Genomic DNA, 17868 nt, shown 5'->3' with positions numbered 1-17868 from the left:
GTTAACATCAGCGATTGAGTCTACAATGAGAAGAAGAACTAAAACTTGATTTTACTCAGTCCAATTAAATGTCCCACCAAAATCAACACTAATGATTTGGAAGAGAGCAGGAGACAGAACTCACAGACAGTTCAGTACACTCACCATTGAGATAAGGCGTATCACAGAGCACTAGGAAGTCCACTATTGGATAGTCCATCTCTAACACGGTGATGGCTTTGCCATGCATGATGGTTAGGGTAGGTCTCCGTCCTGCCTTATCATACGAAAGACCCCCGGAGAAGACAACAAATGCATCACTACTGGAAGACAGAAAATAAGAGGAGTGTTAACTGAAAACCACATTTGTTTCTCTTAATTTCTTTAACATGGCAAGAACCAAAAGCTTATATCTTATTAAAAGGCAAGTTTTATGCTTTGTTTTTACGTTGAAAATACCCTTAACAAGTTGAAAATATTGTTTCAATTTAAAGTCTTTTTCACAACCCTGAAATACTCTCTATACAGATAGGAAGAAACAAAAAGGGGGAAACAATATTACAGCCAAGCTAATCTAAAATATCATTAAAACTGAGGCAGCCACTCATGACCACTTCTTTGAACACAGCACTGGGGAAAACGGCAAAAAAACTAAAAAAATAATAATAAAACTAGCAATCAAAAATGGAGTTTCTGCAAATTATGTTTTGTTGCTCATCTCCCAAGGAAAACAGGCTTTATAAAAACAGGCAGTAAACTTTAATTGTTTTGTGACAAGATAAAGCAGCAATAATGGTTCTCGAGTGGAACTTGGACACATCTGTCGCAAGCAAATAGGAGGACTAAATTCATCCACAGCACTCAAGTCTGTATTTCCCAAGATTCATCAGCTGTATATTGGTCTGTTTGGGATTGTTGTGTGTTCTCTTACCTGTTTCTGGAGGTCTTGTATTCGACCTTGAGAATGGGTTTACATGACTCTTTTCTACCATCTCTCTGAGTCTTACCTGAAAAAAAAAGACTAAATGGTGAGTTCTCACTTTTTCACCTTATTTTTAAGGCCAGAACTCTCTGATTAAGAAACCAGTTTTCCCAGTGTGAGTGTGTTCATCTTTATATAACCACTGAGCTGAACGCCGGGACCCCAAACATACAAAGATTGAGAGTGAATCACTTATTCCTGTCAAACTTGCACACACACACTGTGAACCCACATACTGAATCATCCTCCATACTGAACACACCTGGTGAGGTGAGTCATATTTCACTAATAGATGATGAGTCGTGGCTGAAGGGCTCTTAAACTGTGTGTAGGTTTACTTAGCTATACTTTGGGGTAAAATTTAGCCCTAGAAGTTAAGTAAGACTGACAAAACCTCCCTTTTGGTACATTTGAAGATATATTAATAAATAAAAAAAATTTTATTCTAAAAATGCAAAAAATGCTTCATATAAAACAATAAAAGGCTAAGGCATGTCCACATTTAGGGTATAAGGATGATACACCAGCAACATTTATTTTTTCTTTTACAAGTTAAAATATCACATATTATATGATAGGAAAAAATGCAACTGAAACTGAAACTGCAACTGTAATTATTCATCTGATTTAAATGTTTAAAAATTTAAGGGTCATATGGTAATGGAGGCTCAATGTCTTTTTTATGTCCAAGCCTGTCAATTACTTTATAAAACATTCTCTCTCTTGTTCGTCGTCGTCATTAGCAGTTCTGTCTAATATGGATAGAAGTCTGTCTAATAATCAGATAGAACGGTTAAACAAAGGAATTAATGAATACAGAAAGTATTATAATGATTGCTTTTATATTAGGCCTATTAGTAATAGAAAGGCAAACATTATAATACTTTCTCGTTTGCCATCAGCATTAAGCAAAATATGCATTTATATAATTTAAACAAATCTTTGAATGACTAATGAACATTTAATGTCACAAACCTTGCAAACTTTGTCAAATTTAATTCTTTAAACTTTAAACTCATGATTTCAAATTATGCTGCGCTTTATGCATTTGACCACTGTAATATTAATGTCATTTTCACTGTATGTAAAATGATGGTTACCCTGGATTTATTTGAAAAGTATGATTCCTAATGCACACAAACTTTCTGGAATATGGAGTGCCCTGTTGGTTACAGTGTTTACTTTATCTTTAATTATATTTTTATTGAATATTTATTTATTTGTGAAAAATACTGTAATTTAAAGTATATCTATTTTTTAATCCATTGTCAAATGATTTCAAATTTCTTAAATATTATTATTATTAATAATAATAATAATAATAATAATAATATATCGGCTTTATATCGGCTATTGCCCCCCCCTGCTTTCCAAGATATTGGCATCAGCATCAGCTGTCAAAAAACGCATATCGGTTGACCACTGATTATAAACATGTTTGAGCCTTTTTTTTTTTTACATTTTTGAGAGGCATAAAGTAAAAATGTAAAAAAGGTTGCACCAATTCTCACTTTTAACAAGTTGCTTATTGGCATGCATATTACTAGCATATTGACTGTTTATAAGTAATTTTAGTATTAGTAAATGAATGCCTTATTCTGCATAACAATTTTTTACATCCCTTAATCTCACCACTTGTTTTGTACTAATTATTATTAATATGTGAAAAAAGCCCATGAATATGTGTGTACCCACCATGAGGGAAGGTGACTTGAAAAGGTTTGGCTGTGTTTCTCAGATTCCACATGCTCAGACTGCCGTCAGAATGACTGCACATGAACTGCCGCCCCTCATGATGCCAGCTTACTGAGTGAATGGCCTGACAGAGAGACACCAGAAGAGAAGCCATCAGGACTACATCGATCAACATTTTAAATGATGGCCAGATCATAACACAATTAATTTGTATTATAATGTTAGATCAGAGTAAGATATTTTCTGTATATAAACTAGATATACTTTCAGTGATAGATAGATAGATAGATAGATAGATAGATAGATAGATAGATAGATAGATAGATAGATAGATAGATAGATAGATTGAAATATAAAAGAGGTATTCTAAATTGTAATAAAATGTCACACTTTGATAAAAGAAAATACTGTATTTTTGATAAATGAAAATTTATTGAATAAAAAACAAAGAAACAAGCAATAGGGAGGAAGACGGAGAAGTAACATTAAAAAAGAGAAAGAGAAAAAAAAGAAATTCAGAGATGATGCCTGTCACATTTGTGTATCGTCAATTTAGCTCCGGAAATTAGAGAAATCCGAGAACTGAAGACATGACTAATTGTTCCTGCTTGTGAAAGTCTTTCTCTCTCTCTCTCTCTCTCTCTCTCTCAGACCTTCATCCATCTGAGAGTCAATAATCCGATATCAGTAGTTACTCCACCATCAAAGCAGCCTGATCTCCACTCATCTACCTCACTAATGTCACACAGTAAATAATAAGTGAAATGATATCAGAGTCAGATTCATTTGATGTTTGTTAGGAGTGTGTATGAAAATATTTGATGCTGATGTTCTACATTATTCAGAGACATACCCAAAAAATCTACCAAAATGTAATCTAAATAGTCATGATGGTGCTAATATCATGATAGGGGTTGTTCTGTGTTCAGTCTATTTGTTGAAATGAATGTGAGGGAAAGAGATTTTTGTATCTTTCGTAATTTATTCCTATTTCTTTCAACACGAAAAAACACATCCCTTTGTGTCGTTCTTTTTATTCCATCCTGTCTTTTTGCTCGCAGTATCTCTCCTCTTCCCTCACTCTCTCGTTCAAAGTCATTTCTATTAAAAATATGTTTTTTTCCACACATGTGTGCATACCAGACGGGCATCTAAAGTAGCAATTAGCAGACCCCTAGACATTTCCATTTACCCACTCTGACAAACGCTTTGCGAGCGACGGTGCCTCTGTACAGGCGGTGCTGACAGATGATCAGAGGGCGCCGTCAACGAATTGAAACCCGCAGTAGAGGGTTGGAAGGAGAAAAGGGTGAGTTTTTGGGAGGTTTTGTGCGTGCTGCTGTGAGCCAAGGGGCGCTGTGATTGAAACATGTTTTGGAAGGATGAATGCGAGCAGCTGGCTGCAGGAGGCCGTTCCTCTTTCAGAAGAAAGATAAAGTTGTGTGCCAAGCAGTGATTATGCTAAACAGATCCACATGGTACAAGGAGGGAAATTAAATCAGAAAAGTGACTTGTGCTCAGTATTGTTGTAAATCAGCAACAGTGTGGAAAAAATGAGCAGATGAGCCAACTGTTTAGTACCAAAAGCAAATTTACTTGGACAATGGAGTGCAAAAAAGACGTCATTTTTTATGTATATAGCCTTTTTTTTTTTTACCAATTTATTTCTGTCTGTCTTGTTTTTGGCTGAGGGCTGGATTATAACAAGATGATAGACTGGAGCTTTCGGGTCACAAATACGCACACATACATAGAGACTGTGCACCCACACAGAGACAAAGAAAGAACATGAATATGAAACATATATGTCTGTATTTTCATATATAATCACTTCACACAATAAAAATGTATAATTTATTTTTTAAAAGAATTAAAAGAAGAAACAGATTAAAAGAATGTACATAAATTAATACACTTCATTTAAAAAAAAAAAAAACTTCATTCATAAAATTAATGTAATATCTATATACATATATAAACTAGCATTAATCTTTTATCCAAAATCCAAAAGATTGTAAGCAGCAAATCTTTTTTTCAGCTTTAATGATAATAATAATAATAATACATTTCTCAAGCAACAATCAACATTATGGAATGATTTCATAAGAATCACATATAATAATTTAGCTTAGTCATGACAGACTTTCAATTCAGTTTTAATAAGATATGTTAAAAAAGTAACATTCAGATATATATATATAGCGACTTCTATCCCAAAAAAATAAAGTAAATGAATAAATAAAATTGCTCTTCCAAAACTGAATAATAGTGTATATATTATAATATATAAGTAGCTTTATGCAAACAAATACATGTCACCTTTTTAAGGAAGTATAAATGCCAAACACTTGGCACTCACCTCATCATAGTATATCCTGAAGTCAGCTCTTTTGGCCCTCAAGTCCCACATTACTATTGTACCACTCTCAAAACCTATCAGCAGCTGAGGAACACACACACACAGAAGAGAGAGAGAAACAGGAGTCTATAAATCCCAACAGAATGGCAATAAATATTGGAAACAGAGGTAAGAGTGTGTGTTACAAATGTCAAGAGCCTTTTGGCTGTTTTGGTTCAGAACAAAACAGACACACCGGTGATTGGGCACATTTATTCTTTAACTGGACATGATGGAGCAAGTGCTGATCAAAACAGACTCTTCTCTCTGTCACAGATGTTGGGGAAAAATTGTGAATTTAAGAACTGTCTCCCTTTCAGTTCATGTTTGTAAATTTGTACTGAACTGGCAACACACTACAAGAAGTTTAACTTGACTTTGAATTGGAATGAAAGGAAAATAAATTGACTACACTGCAATTTCATTACATTTTAATCGTTCTTCTTTCAATTAGAATTCAAATTAATCAGACATTGGACCGTCTCTACCTCTTATATTTGTCTCTGCTGCAGTATATTTTGTGTTTTGTCTTCCATTATTGGTCCCCTAAGCCCGTCCATATCAGTTCCCATAATGCATCTGACCTGCTGTGACTACAACAGCATGTAACATTCTTTTTCTGGAAGATGACCTCAAGATACTCTCTCCAAAATGTCATGCCTCCTCCTGGAGATAGCAAATCAGAAAAATGCTTTAAAGAAACAGATTCCCCCCAAAGAACGAACATTTCATCCCTCACCTCCATGCCATTCAACCCTGTATATTATGTTTTTCTTCCTTCCAGTAAACACAAAACAAGACGTTAGGCAGGATGTCTTTATACTGTTAAGCTCCAAAAGATCTATTGAAGACCTAACATACAGTGCATGAAGTATGAATCTCTATTTTCATTGCAAAACTATTCATACTTTCTGCGTATTATCTCCACATACAGGGTCGAAACAAAATGAGGGGGAGTATTATTCGTCTAAACTATTCCTTCAAATGAATGTGAATTTCCGAGTTTGTGAGAGCGTGAGAGAGGTTTTTAGCATGCATCCTCAATACAAGATGTTAACACCAGTAGTCGGGGTGAACTACAGGTCACATAACAAGTGTATGCGTGCGTGTGTGTGTATCCTGATGAGTGTTAATGAATCAGAACTGTGCCACCGCATGCAAAATACCTTTTATAAAGAACTCCAGCAGTCACACTTAGGAATAGGAACACTAATGTTTTGTTGTTGTTGTTGTAGTGGTAAACTTGTTAACTAGTTTCTAAAAAGTTTTGAGCCATTGATCAGGTGAAAAATGAGCAAAAGAAGAAATGCTTTACTCACCTTTCCCTCATCTTTTGGACTGTCACTCAGATGAACAACAGGACCTGGATGTGTCTTTGTTGATCTGAGAAAGAGAGAAAAAGAAAAATTCCTTCAAAAGATAACCGGGCGCTGGAAATGACACATTCTCTGAGCTTGCGGCTCTTATTCATGTCTGTTAGCTCTGAGGTCATCTTTAGGCTAATAAATTCAAGCTGACAAAAATAAACTTTCAACAGATACACATGTGTACAATGTACTGTACATTGCTTTACTTCTATTGGCTGATTCTAAAATGGATGAGCTCCACTTTCAAACAGGAAATACATCAAGGCTGAAATAATATTTTCACTGTATCATTTTATGGGGGAATAATAATACAGAAGTCAATGCACTAATGATAATATCTCTGGTTTTGCAGTAATCTATTCCTTTTAGCCTTGAAAATGAGTGTATTGCTGTTCAAACATTAAACTGAATAAAAACATAAATGAATTAATAGATAAAATTAAGAAGAAGACTTTTGTCACACAACATGCTAGAACGGTCTAAAAGTGTTTTTAGCAGAATTGGACACATCAAGGTCTTTTTTTCCAGTAGTTTTTCAAAAACGAAAAGCAACAGGATAGAAAATGTGCTCTGACAGCCTCCAGTGAATTGACTTTAATGTGTGAGAATGTGCCAAGTACAAGAGAGATGGAAAAATTGTAAAGTGATGGTCAGAGCAAGGACGATACAAAAGACTTTTATACAAGTACACACACACACACACACACACAGAGACATCATTCCCATTCAGACCCATCCACAGCGGAGCTTACAAGTGACCCTGGACTTTATGGTACAGAACGGCCCATCACACCTGGTCTTCAAAACTCCACACAATTCACACACATAACACTGATGCACTTTTATGGATGCATTTTTAGCACCACTAGCATAAAAGTATAACATAAATCAAAAAATAATAATAATAATAATAGTTACAACTGCTTAATTGAAATAACAGTTCATTTGTGGTTATCATAAACGTTGACATATTTCTTTAAGCTATCACTTGTCTTTCCTGGTGTACATGTCAAATAGAATTTAAGAATTCTTATATATTTAGGTGAAATATAACCAAAACGGTTTAAAACCAGCTACTTATTTGTTATAAAATAAAATAAATATTTGCAAATAGACCTACCATTTATTTTTATATGTGACACTGTCCAATTAATTAAATGGAAAACTGTTATTGTAGAAAAAAATAAAGTTAAAAAGTTGACTACCCCATCTTTACGGGCCTACTAGAAATACTGTCATTGTCTACTCACCCTCATGTAAAAACTTGACAAATCTCGTGTAGTTATTATTAAAATGTCAAAGCTGCTATTTTTCATACAACAAAAGCATGGTGATCACTTGTCAAGTTCAAGTTGCAATTGTTCTTTGATTATAAAAAAAAAAAAAAAAAAAGAGTTAAATATTAGGTTGGGATCTGCACGACGAGAATAACATGTCTCAGACATATATTGAATTTAAGACAAATATATGCTTTTTTGTCGCCTAGGGCACCAAGGGAAGTAGGACTGCCAGTCTGCCTCTTAAAAAAAAAAAATGATGCCCATGCATACACACATGCACAAAAACAGAAGCCCATCTTTGTCTGTCTGCTACTTCAAATGTCATTTGACTAGACGTTATGAGATGCTTGGCCAACCAAAGCAAAAACATCCTATAATGCCCCCAGCCATATTGAACTCTGGCACTATAGCAGCAAAGAAACTCATTTAGCCAACTAATCAATTTCCATGTAAAAAGAAAAAGAAAAAGAAAAAAGAGAGAGAGAGATTTTAACCAGATAATAACCATAATTCAGTTGTACATATGCCTTATCTGTCAGGCTTTCCCATGAGAGACAGAGTCATCACATGTCCCCTGCAGAAAGCAGAGGATACTTTTGTCAACTCATCATTCTTGTTTCAATACTGCTGAGGCTGCAAGAGATTCAGTTGCCTGAATAAGGCAAAATAAGGTAACAAGAGGACAAATGCACAAACTAGTTTGTGACCTAAATTCTATGCCCACTCCACTCACTTACTTGCAATGTAAACTCAAACCTAGGAGGTTTATAAAACTTTGCATTATCATTCATCTTAATGGCAGTTCCAATTATTATTAGCTGTTAAAAATGAAAGAAAATCAGAATAGACAGCTACTTTTAAATGCTATCAAAAGAGAAAGAAGATTTTTGCATCCATGATGTTGCATTAACTAGCAGGGGCTAAATGAAACAAACTAACCAGACAAACTATGAACTTTTTGCTCACACACACAAATTTGTAGATTAAATGGCAAAGAAGCACCATGCTTGTCAACTAAAATAAATGTCTTTAGAAAATTCAGCCGTCTGGGCTCGAAGCAAAACAAAGTCTGGTAGAATCTTTTGAAGTGCTACTTTCATGTTGAAAGAAAAAAATGCAGCTGTGATTCTTCATTAATTATCAGACGTGGATTTTGTTGAAGCTCTTTTCAGAAAACAACATTGTCGACTATTATTCTTCATATTAAAATTAAGCAGTGAAGATTACAAAGTGTAGATATTTAATGAGATGTATGTAAGGTCTACCAGGCAGCTTTTTTGTGCTGTTATATCACATCGGCACACAGCCACAGCACAAACACCTCATCCACTTCAATAGTCCTTCATCTTCAGCCTTACAGACTGCTTCGATCCACACCAGTTCTCATAATCGACTGACCTCCAACTCCACCAGACCACGACCTGTCCATCATGATAACTCCATTTCTGCAACAGCTCTTTTCTTGACTCTGGGATTAAGCAGTGCTTTTTTTTCTCTTGTGAAGCCTCCTCTTCCTAATTCTTCATTTTATACCAGTAAGCTTTAGAGCTCTGTAAAAGGGATTATTGTTATATTTATTTATTTATTTACAATTAGTATAAGAGGACTGCACAGATCTATTTTTATCAGTTTACACTAAATACAATTTGAAAGAAACTAACTTAATAAAAAATAAAAAAATAAATAAAAACATTATCAGCTACTGTAAATATTTTGCCATTTTTCTTTCATACTTGAATGAGGGATTTTTTTTATTCAAATCAGTTCATTTACATGAATTCATAATTGAATTAAATGAAGTAATTCACTGATGACAATCTGACTTTGGTGGAGAAGTTATTGCATTTACCAGCTAACTGTTGGAAATCTGTTTGAAGATGTGACTCCAAGACCAAAATCAAACAGTTTTAAGTCAGCCAGGGATATATCACCCCAAGAGATAAAAGAGCGACCTTTGGAGAGTGGTTTCACTGCTTGCAGGTTCAAGAAATGATAAAAAAGAGTGATTACATTACTGGAAGACAACAGCAGAAAGGATATAGGACAGATATGTCATCCCCAAACGAGTCTCTGTCTTGCTGGGCTTCAAATCTAATTTGAGTCTGATGGAATGTCCAGCGCAGTGCTGATGCACTTCTCGGCTGTACTTTGTCTCTGCTCACTCTATGAGACCTGTTTTTGTGATCTAACACACTGATAGTCATTGTGAGATTGCCATAATATACTCTTCTCCCTCTCTTCATCTCTGTCTAAAAGAACACACAGCAGGCCATTTAACTTTCCTCTCAAATAAATTATATCTTTGTATAATAGATTTTTTTGCCTTCTTATAGCTTTCCACTGATTATTTCTTCCACCTCCTTCGGGAAAAAAAAGCTATTCAATTTGTTATTTAAATGATTTTGGGACAGTTTTGATTTGAAAATATGCAAATGTTCTACCTCAAACACACAGACTATTAATTTACTGAATTTACTTTTACTAACTTTTCTCTGCAATCAGTTTAATCTTTGTATAATAGACTTTTTTTGTTCTCCTTTTCACTGAAGACTACTTCAGCCTCATTCTCAATATGCTATTGAAATCAATTAAATTATTTTGTGATGGTTCTAACTTGAAAGTGTGCAAATTTTCTATCTCAGACCAACAGACTATTTATCTTCTATTTATTTAAACTCCTCCCCCATCAATTATATGCGGTGCCCGTAAGGTGACTTGTTTGGTTTACAACCCGAATTCCGGAAAAGTTGGGACGTTTTTTAAATTTTAATAAAATGAAAACTAAAGGAATTTCAAATCACATGAGCCAATATTTTATTCACAATAGAACATAGATAACGTAGCAAATGTTTAAACTGAGAAATTTTACACTTTTATCCACGTAATTAGCTCATTTAAAATTTAATGCCTGCTACAGGTCTCAAAAAAGTTGGCACGGGGGCAACAAATGGCTAAAAAAGCAAGCAGTTTTGAAAAGATTCAGCTGGGAGAACATCTAGTGATTAATTAAGTTAATTGATATCAGGTCTGTAACATGATTAGCTATAAAAGCTTTGTCTTAGAGAAGCAGAGTCTCTCAGAAGTAAAGATGGGCAAAGGCTCTCCAATCTGTGAAAGACTGCGTAATAAAATTGTGGAAAACTTTAAAAACAATGTTCCTCAACATCAAATTGCCAAGGCTTTGCAAATCTCATCATCTACAGTGCATAACATCATCAAAAGATTCAGAGAAACTGGAGAAATCTCTGTGCGTAAGGGACAAGGCCGGAGACCTTTATTGGATGCCCGTGGTCTTCGGGCTCTCAGACGACACTGCATCACTCATCGGCATGATTGTGTCAATGACATTACTAAATGGGCCCAGGAATACTTTCAGAAACCACTGTCGGTAAACACAATCCGCCGTGCCATCAGCAGATGCCAACTAAAGCTCTATCATGCAAAAAGGAAGCCATATGTGAACATGGTCCAGAAGCGCCGTCGTGTCCTGTGGGCCAAGGCTCATTTAAAATGGACTATTTCAAAGTGGAATAATGTTTTATGGTCAGTCGAGTCCAAATTTGACATTCTTGTTGGAAATCACGGACGCCGTGTCCTCCGGGCTAAAGAGGAGGGAGACCTTCCAGCATGTTATCAGCGTTCAGTTCAAAAGCCAGCATTTCTGATGGTATGGGGTTGCATAAGTGCATACGGTATGGGCAGCTTGCATGTTTTGGAAGGCTCTGTGAATGCTGAAAGGTATATAAAGGTTTTAGAGCAACATATGCTTCCCTCCAAACAACGTCTATTTCAGGGAAGGCCTTGTTTATTTCAGCAGGACAATGCAAAACCACATACTGCAGCTATAACAACAGCATGGCTTCGTCGTAGAAGAGTCCGGGTGCTAACCTGGCCTGCCTGCAGTCCAGATCTTTCACCTATAGAGAACATTTGGCGCATCATTAAACGAAAAATACGTCAAAGACGACCACAAACTCTTCAGCAGCTGGAAATCTATATAAGGCAAGAATGGGACCAAATTCCAACAGCAAAACTCCAGCAACTCATAGCCTCAATGCCCAGACGTCTTCAAACTGTTTTGAAAAGAAGAGGAGATGCTACACCATGGTAAACATGCCCCGTCCCAACTATTTTGAGACCTGTAGCAGAAATCAAAATTGAAATGAGCTCATTTTGTGCATAAAATTGTAAACTTTCTCAGTTTAAACATATGCTATGTTATATATGTTCTATTGTGAATAAAATATTGGCTCATGTGATTTGAAAGTCTTTTAGTTTTCATTTTATTAAAATTTAAAAAACGTCCCAACTTTTCCGGAATTCGGGTTGTAGGTAGTTTTGTCATGGCCACGACATAATGACTCGTGGGAACGTGATAATTTGTCTTGGCCACGAGATATTAATTTGTGGAAACGTCATATTATCTCGTGGGAACGTCATATTATGTTGTGGCCACGAGATGCTATGTTTGAGGGAACGACAAATTTTTTTCTCGTAGCCACGAGTTTAATGCGTAAACAAACCTGCGTGACCATAGCAACCCAGGATGATCAGAAATGGAATCATTAATATTTTATTTTGAATTAAGAAATGATTATATTATTTATACATATAAAATATATGCATTTACATTTTATGCATTTATGACATTTTATGTGAATGTCGAGCATTTACAGTAAGCTATTATTTACAAAAGTATTCAGAATGTTAAGTAAAGAGATTGAAATTAAAGCAAAAAAATTATATAAACGAAATACAAATATATAACCAATAATAATAGGCTAATAATAATAATAATAATAATTTACACATATTACATGGGAAAGACTGTCAGTTAATGGACTTACAAGACTGTAGGATGGATAAAAAAAGTTTTTATATTTTATTATGCACTTTATGAAATATTTATTTATGATAAACTTCATTTGAATACTGACTATTGCATGTAATACAGCCCGGTAGCCTAAGCATATGATTAATATAATAATTTCTTAATTCAAAATAAAACATTAATGATTCCATCACTGATAATCCCGGGTTGCTATGGTCACCCAGGTTTGTTTACGCATTAAACTTGTGGCCACAAGGAAAACATGTTGTTCCCTCAACATAAGAAGTCGTGGCCACGAGAAATGGATGTTGTTCCCTCAACATAGCATCTGAAGGCCACGACATAAGGATGTCGTTACCTCGACAAAATGATCTCGTGGCCACAACATAATATGATGTTCCCACGAGTTAATATGACGTTCCCACAAATTAATATCTTGTGGCCACGACATATTATCACGTTCCCACGAGTTATTATGTCGTGGCCACGACAAAACTAAGTAAACCGAATAAGTCACTTTACGGGCACCGTAATTATATCTTTGTATAAAAGGTATGTATCTTTGTATATATATTTTTCTTTCTGTCTTTCCACTGACTATTTCATCCACCTTCTTTTCAAAAAGTTCTAGAAATTATTTTGAATTTGCAGTTTTGACTTGAAAATGTGCACATTTTACCTCAGTGAAATAGAAAATTAATTTATCAAAACAGTAAAAGGTTATGTTCAATTTCCATTTTGTTACAATCAGTAATGAACCCTCCGAAACTGTCCTCTTTACAAAGTGATGGCCAATCTTCTCTACACCTGTCTAACTTTCTGAGAAAGCAGACAGACAGTCGCTATGTAAGACACTGTTTGGCTCTGTGTCTGTGTAAAGTGGGCCATAGCCTGGCAGTAAAAGAGCCCAGGATAAGTGTGAGTGTGAGTGTGTGTGTGCGTGTGTGTTTACATAGGCCAATGACAGAAAAGTAAATTGAGAACAGGAGGCCTTTGCTTATCAGCTGAAAAAAGGGAGACAAGCCTCTTCTCCCTCACCTTATCTTCTCTCGCTACCTGTGTGATCGCACAAGCCTCTGGCAAAAGCGAACAGAGACGCATATGCAGCAGCTCATAGTGCAGATCAGAGCTCGACTACTGTTTGCATCCTATTAAGTCGTCAAATCCCAAAACATTTATTCATTTATTGTTAACTCATCATTTGAAAGGAAACGTGCGGTGCATGCTAATGCTAGCTCGCTAGCTGTGAGAGCACTCTTTCTGTTTGAGTCCAACTTCAAAGGCTCTGATAAGAGTCACTGAAGTGCTTTCAGAGCTTGCGATGGTTGCCGTGGCAATGGTAGCAGCAATCTCATTCAGGATAATAGCTTTGTATATTATGGTGAAGAACCGGAAATTGGTTGGTTGCAATTTGGCGAGCGTGATTTGAAAAGCTTAAGGATACCGCAGGGCATTTTCTGCTTGATAGTAGAGTGTTTGCAGAGCATTTTGTGTGACACAAACAAGATTGGTGCTATATCTATCTATCTATCTATCTATCTATCTATCTATCTATCTATCTATCTATCTATCTATCTATCTATCTATCTATCCATCCATCCATCCATCCATCCATCCATCCATCCATCCATCCATCCATCCATCCATCCATCCATCCATCTATCTATCTATCTATCTATCTATCTATCTATCTATCTATCTATCTATCTATCTATCTATCTATCTAATCTAAGGACTGTTTAAGCTGATAAATTAATCAATCAATACATGAATCAATGAACAAATCATTAGATATAATAAGAGCCAGAGCTTTTAACAAATAGCTTTTACCTAATTTTACAAGGGTAAACAAACCTAGTTAACATAAGAATGCAAGAAAATTCTGGGAAATAAAAACCATTAAAATTCTTAATAGGCTTGAGGCACTGACAAGCTCCTGAAATATCCAGAGAACCATTAGAAGCGAAGTTATGTAAAAACATCAGTCTTAATAAAACGATTTGAATATCATAACAGACAATCCACATTTTTAAATGTGCAGCATGACCTAGAACATAAATTCCTCCATAGCATTTCACGAAGATGCTGAAAGTCTAAAACAGATTACTTGGAAATGTAGGCGTGACGTTAGCTTACTGCTCCAAGGCAGATCCATGGAATACTGATTATGTTTAGGATCAGGGATCCCAGCGTGCTAGGCAAGCCCTTCAGATATTTTCAGAACAGGCATGGAGGTTTAAGATAAACTGTGTGCAGAATGGAGACAAGTGCATGCCACTTGCAGTGATGTTCCTCATGGTTGATGAGCTGTACATTTGAAGGTTGTCCCACAAAAATAAAGGACGTGATATCTTGATCCATATGACTTTGAAAGGTTCTGGTAAAAAAAAAAAAGTACTGCAGGTTGAAGGCAGCTGATTTCAGTACAGCACAGTGAGGAATTGTTGAAGGTTTTAAGGTTCCAGGATCTCAGTTAATCCCTCACACCCTGTTCATGCCTTCTCTGGGTTTCATCTGCCTCACTTATTCGTGTGTGAGTCAAGAGGAAGAAAAACAAATCTCTGGCTTCTCTTCCATCCTTGTACTTGATTTCCATCAGAGGACGCCTGCTGCTGGCGCACAGAGGCCATGTTTATATTTATTCATATTTATTTATTGAAATGAGCTGCACTTTGCCTCTGTAAAGGGGAATTCTCTCAATAACACAAGTGTGTGCATGCATTCATCTTCAGCTATTCTCAAACACTGCTGAAAAAAAACCTGCTTTCCTGTTTAAAAACTGACAGGTTTATAGAACATAGAAAGTTGTCATGAAAGCCATGACAGAAAGTGCCATGTATAAACAGGAGGGAAATCAACCTGCACACCATAATATTACACAAAATTATGATGTGTTATATGACATAAGAAATAGTTTGATTGTTTTTATGGGCTGAGATATATAAAGCAATAAAATCTTATATATAAATATTTTTTTTGTAAAGTAAAGTACCAGTGTTTTTGGTCATGTACCATGGTAGCATCATAGTATCCTATGAAGAGTGTGAGTGCAGTAGAGCAGCAGCAATTTCCAAGATCAAAGTATTCTCTAATCAGTCCACTTCAATCAATTCCACTCTTTGTTTTCAATTTCCTACTCCTCAAGGTTGTGCACAGTGCATTAGTATGATGTTAATATTTAAAAAGTAGCAGGAAATTTGGAATAGATTACACCTGAGAGGAAAGGGAAATATTAATAACATATTACAATAATTTATTTTAAAAATGTTCTTTCAAAAAAATTTAAAAATAGTAATGTTTCCAAACTTTTGGTCTCTACTGTATATATATATACAGTAAAGACCAAAAGTTTGGAAACATTACTATTTTTAAATTTTTTTGAAAGAAGTTTCTTTTGCTCATCAAGCCTGCATTTATTTGATCAAAAATACAGAATATTATTACAATTTAAAATAATTGTTTTTAAATTTATTATACTTTAAATTATCATTTATTTCTGTGATGCAAAGCTGAATTTGTAGGATCATTATCACATGATCCTTTAGAAATCATTCTAATATGATGATTCATTATCAAAGTTGGAAACAGTTCTGCTGCTTAATATTGTTTCAGAACATGTGATTCTTTTTTTAGGATACTTTGATGAATAAAAAGTAAAAAAAAAAAAAAAAAAAAGAAGCTATGTTTTTAAAATATAAATATTTTTTAATAACAATATACACTACTGGTCAGTAATTTGGGGTCAGTAATTTTTTTTCTTTCTTTTTTTTTAATAAAATCAATACTTTTATTCAGCAAGGATGTGTTAAATTGATAAAAAGTGATAGTAAAGAAAATATATTATTAAAAAATATATTATTAGAATTTTATACTTATAACTCATAAAGTTTCACAAATTTCTTAAGTCTTCCATTTTGACTGCAGATAGTAGGAAATAATAATGAAAGACAGATGTAATTTCAACATTGGAACAACGTTGAAAAAATGTTTAATGCTAAATGGCTGAAAAAGATTAACAAAAACACTTGTAAATCAATGTTGATTTTTTTTTTCTTTTTTTACAAGATTTTGCTGCGTTACCACTCTGAAACAATTCCTACTGGTTGTTTTACATTTCATTGAAACTGCTCGGCCAGCCCCGAAATATTTTATATTTGCCTGTTAAATTTTTATTTTGAGTGAATTTGAGTCGTGGCATGTCAAAGGAGAACAAAAACTGGAATGTGAACACAGGAAGGTTCAGATGTAATCTGTGAGGTCCTGCAAACATATGGGCAAAAGTTTTGATTTTCTAGGCCGATGTGGCTAGGAACTATACTCTCATTCTGGCGTAATAATCAAGTAACTTTGCTGCTGTACCATGGATACAGCAGCACCTAAAATACTTAACGGCAGTGTTTCAGCGGTTCCTCCATCGCAGCTCTCTAGCTCTGAGGGTTGCCGGGTGGGAGCAGCCCTCCTCTGTGTACCAGCTCCTCATATTGGGATACACAAAAACATAGCATTCTAGTTCGGGGTCTTCTAAGATGAAGCCAGATCTGCGGACTGTTCTTACGACTTAGGAGACCTCTGCCAAGAAGTCCTGACTCTTGTGGGCCAAGACTTCTGAGGGCAGGCCCCTTTGGGGAAGAGCTGTGTACACCTCATTATATGTTGCCTGTCTCCTCAGTGCCCTCAGGAGATCATTCTGCCAACCCCGCCACCCACAGTGCTTCAGGGTGCAGTCTCTCTGTCTCTTAGTCTCCGCCAGGAACCACAGTGGTACTGGGAGGCTTGCTACCTCTTGCTACCTCTTTGGAAGTCTCTAAAGCAGATGTAGTTCAGCCGCCCCCTGCCGGTCTGCTGCTTCAGGGCACCAAGCTAGCTGCTCTGATTTCACCAGAGGTCAGTCTAGAGAGACTGATTCCCTTAGTAGAATATTTGGCAGTGTGGAAATTTCTGCCAAATGTGTCTCAATGGGTCCTGCACACTGTAGAAAGAGGCTACAGTGTGCCTCCTCCGCCTCATTTCAACGGGGTCATTCCCACTCTGGTGGGCCCCAAGCAGGCTCTGGTAATGGAACAAGAAGTAAACACTCTCTCTTGAAGGCCATCAAGGTGGTTCCTCCTACCGAGTCCAGGTTCTACAGCCGGTACTTCATCATTCCAAAGAAGGAGAAATCTGCGTCAAGTGAACCGCTAAGTCATGTGACTGAAGTTAAGGATTCTCACAATCAAGCAAGTCATGTCTCAGATCAGGTCAGAAGACTGGTTTGTCATGATCTATCTAAAAGATTCATACTTCCCATTTCCATCCTTCCCCAACACAGGAAGTTCCTGAGGTTTGCTATCGGGGGA

General features: G+C 35.8%; 1 protein-coding gene across 10 annotated transcripts in view; it reads right to left on the bottom strand.

Moving 5' to 3' along the window:
* Positions 1-17868, bottom strand: part of stxbp5l (syntaxin binding protein 5L) — a 172277-nt gene that overhangs the window by 46405 nt on the left and 108004 nt on the right. For 6 of the 10 annotated variants that reach the window (XM_059499928.1, XM_059499933.1, XM_059499930.1 and 3 more), the window contains exons 6-10: positions 6374-6437; positions 5016-5099; positions 2657-2780; positions 911-986; positions 145-302 (exon numbers count right to left, since the gene is read on the bottom strand). In XM_059499928.1, coding sequence (XP_059355911.1) covers positions 145-302; positions 911-986; positions 2657-2780; positions 5016-5099; positions 6374-6437 — 506 coding nt within the window. The remainder of the gene's footprint in view (positions 1-144; positions 303-910; positions 987-2656; positions 2781-5015; positions 5100-6373; positions 6438-17868) is intronic. The other 4 variants (XM_059499929.1, XM_059499936.1, XM_059499932.1 and 1 more) reach the window with 1 other exon arrangement.

The sequence above is a fragment of the Carassius carassius genome, chromosome 19 (genome assembly GCF_963082965.1).
Source record: "Carassius carassius chromosome 19, fCarCar2.1, whole genome shotgun sequence".
Classification (NCBI taxonomy): domain Eukaryota; kingdom Metazoa; phylum Chordata; class Actinopteri; order Cypriniformes; family Cyprinidae; genus Carassius; species Carassius carassius.
This window is presented reverse-complemented; position numbering and strand designations above follow the sequence as displayed.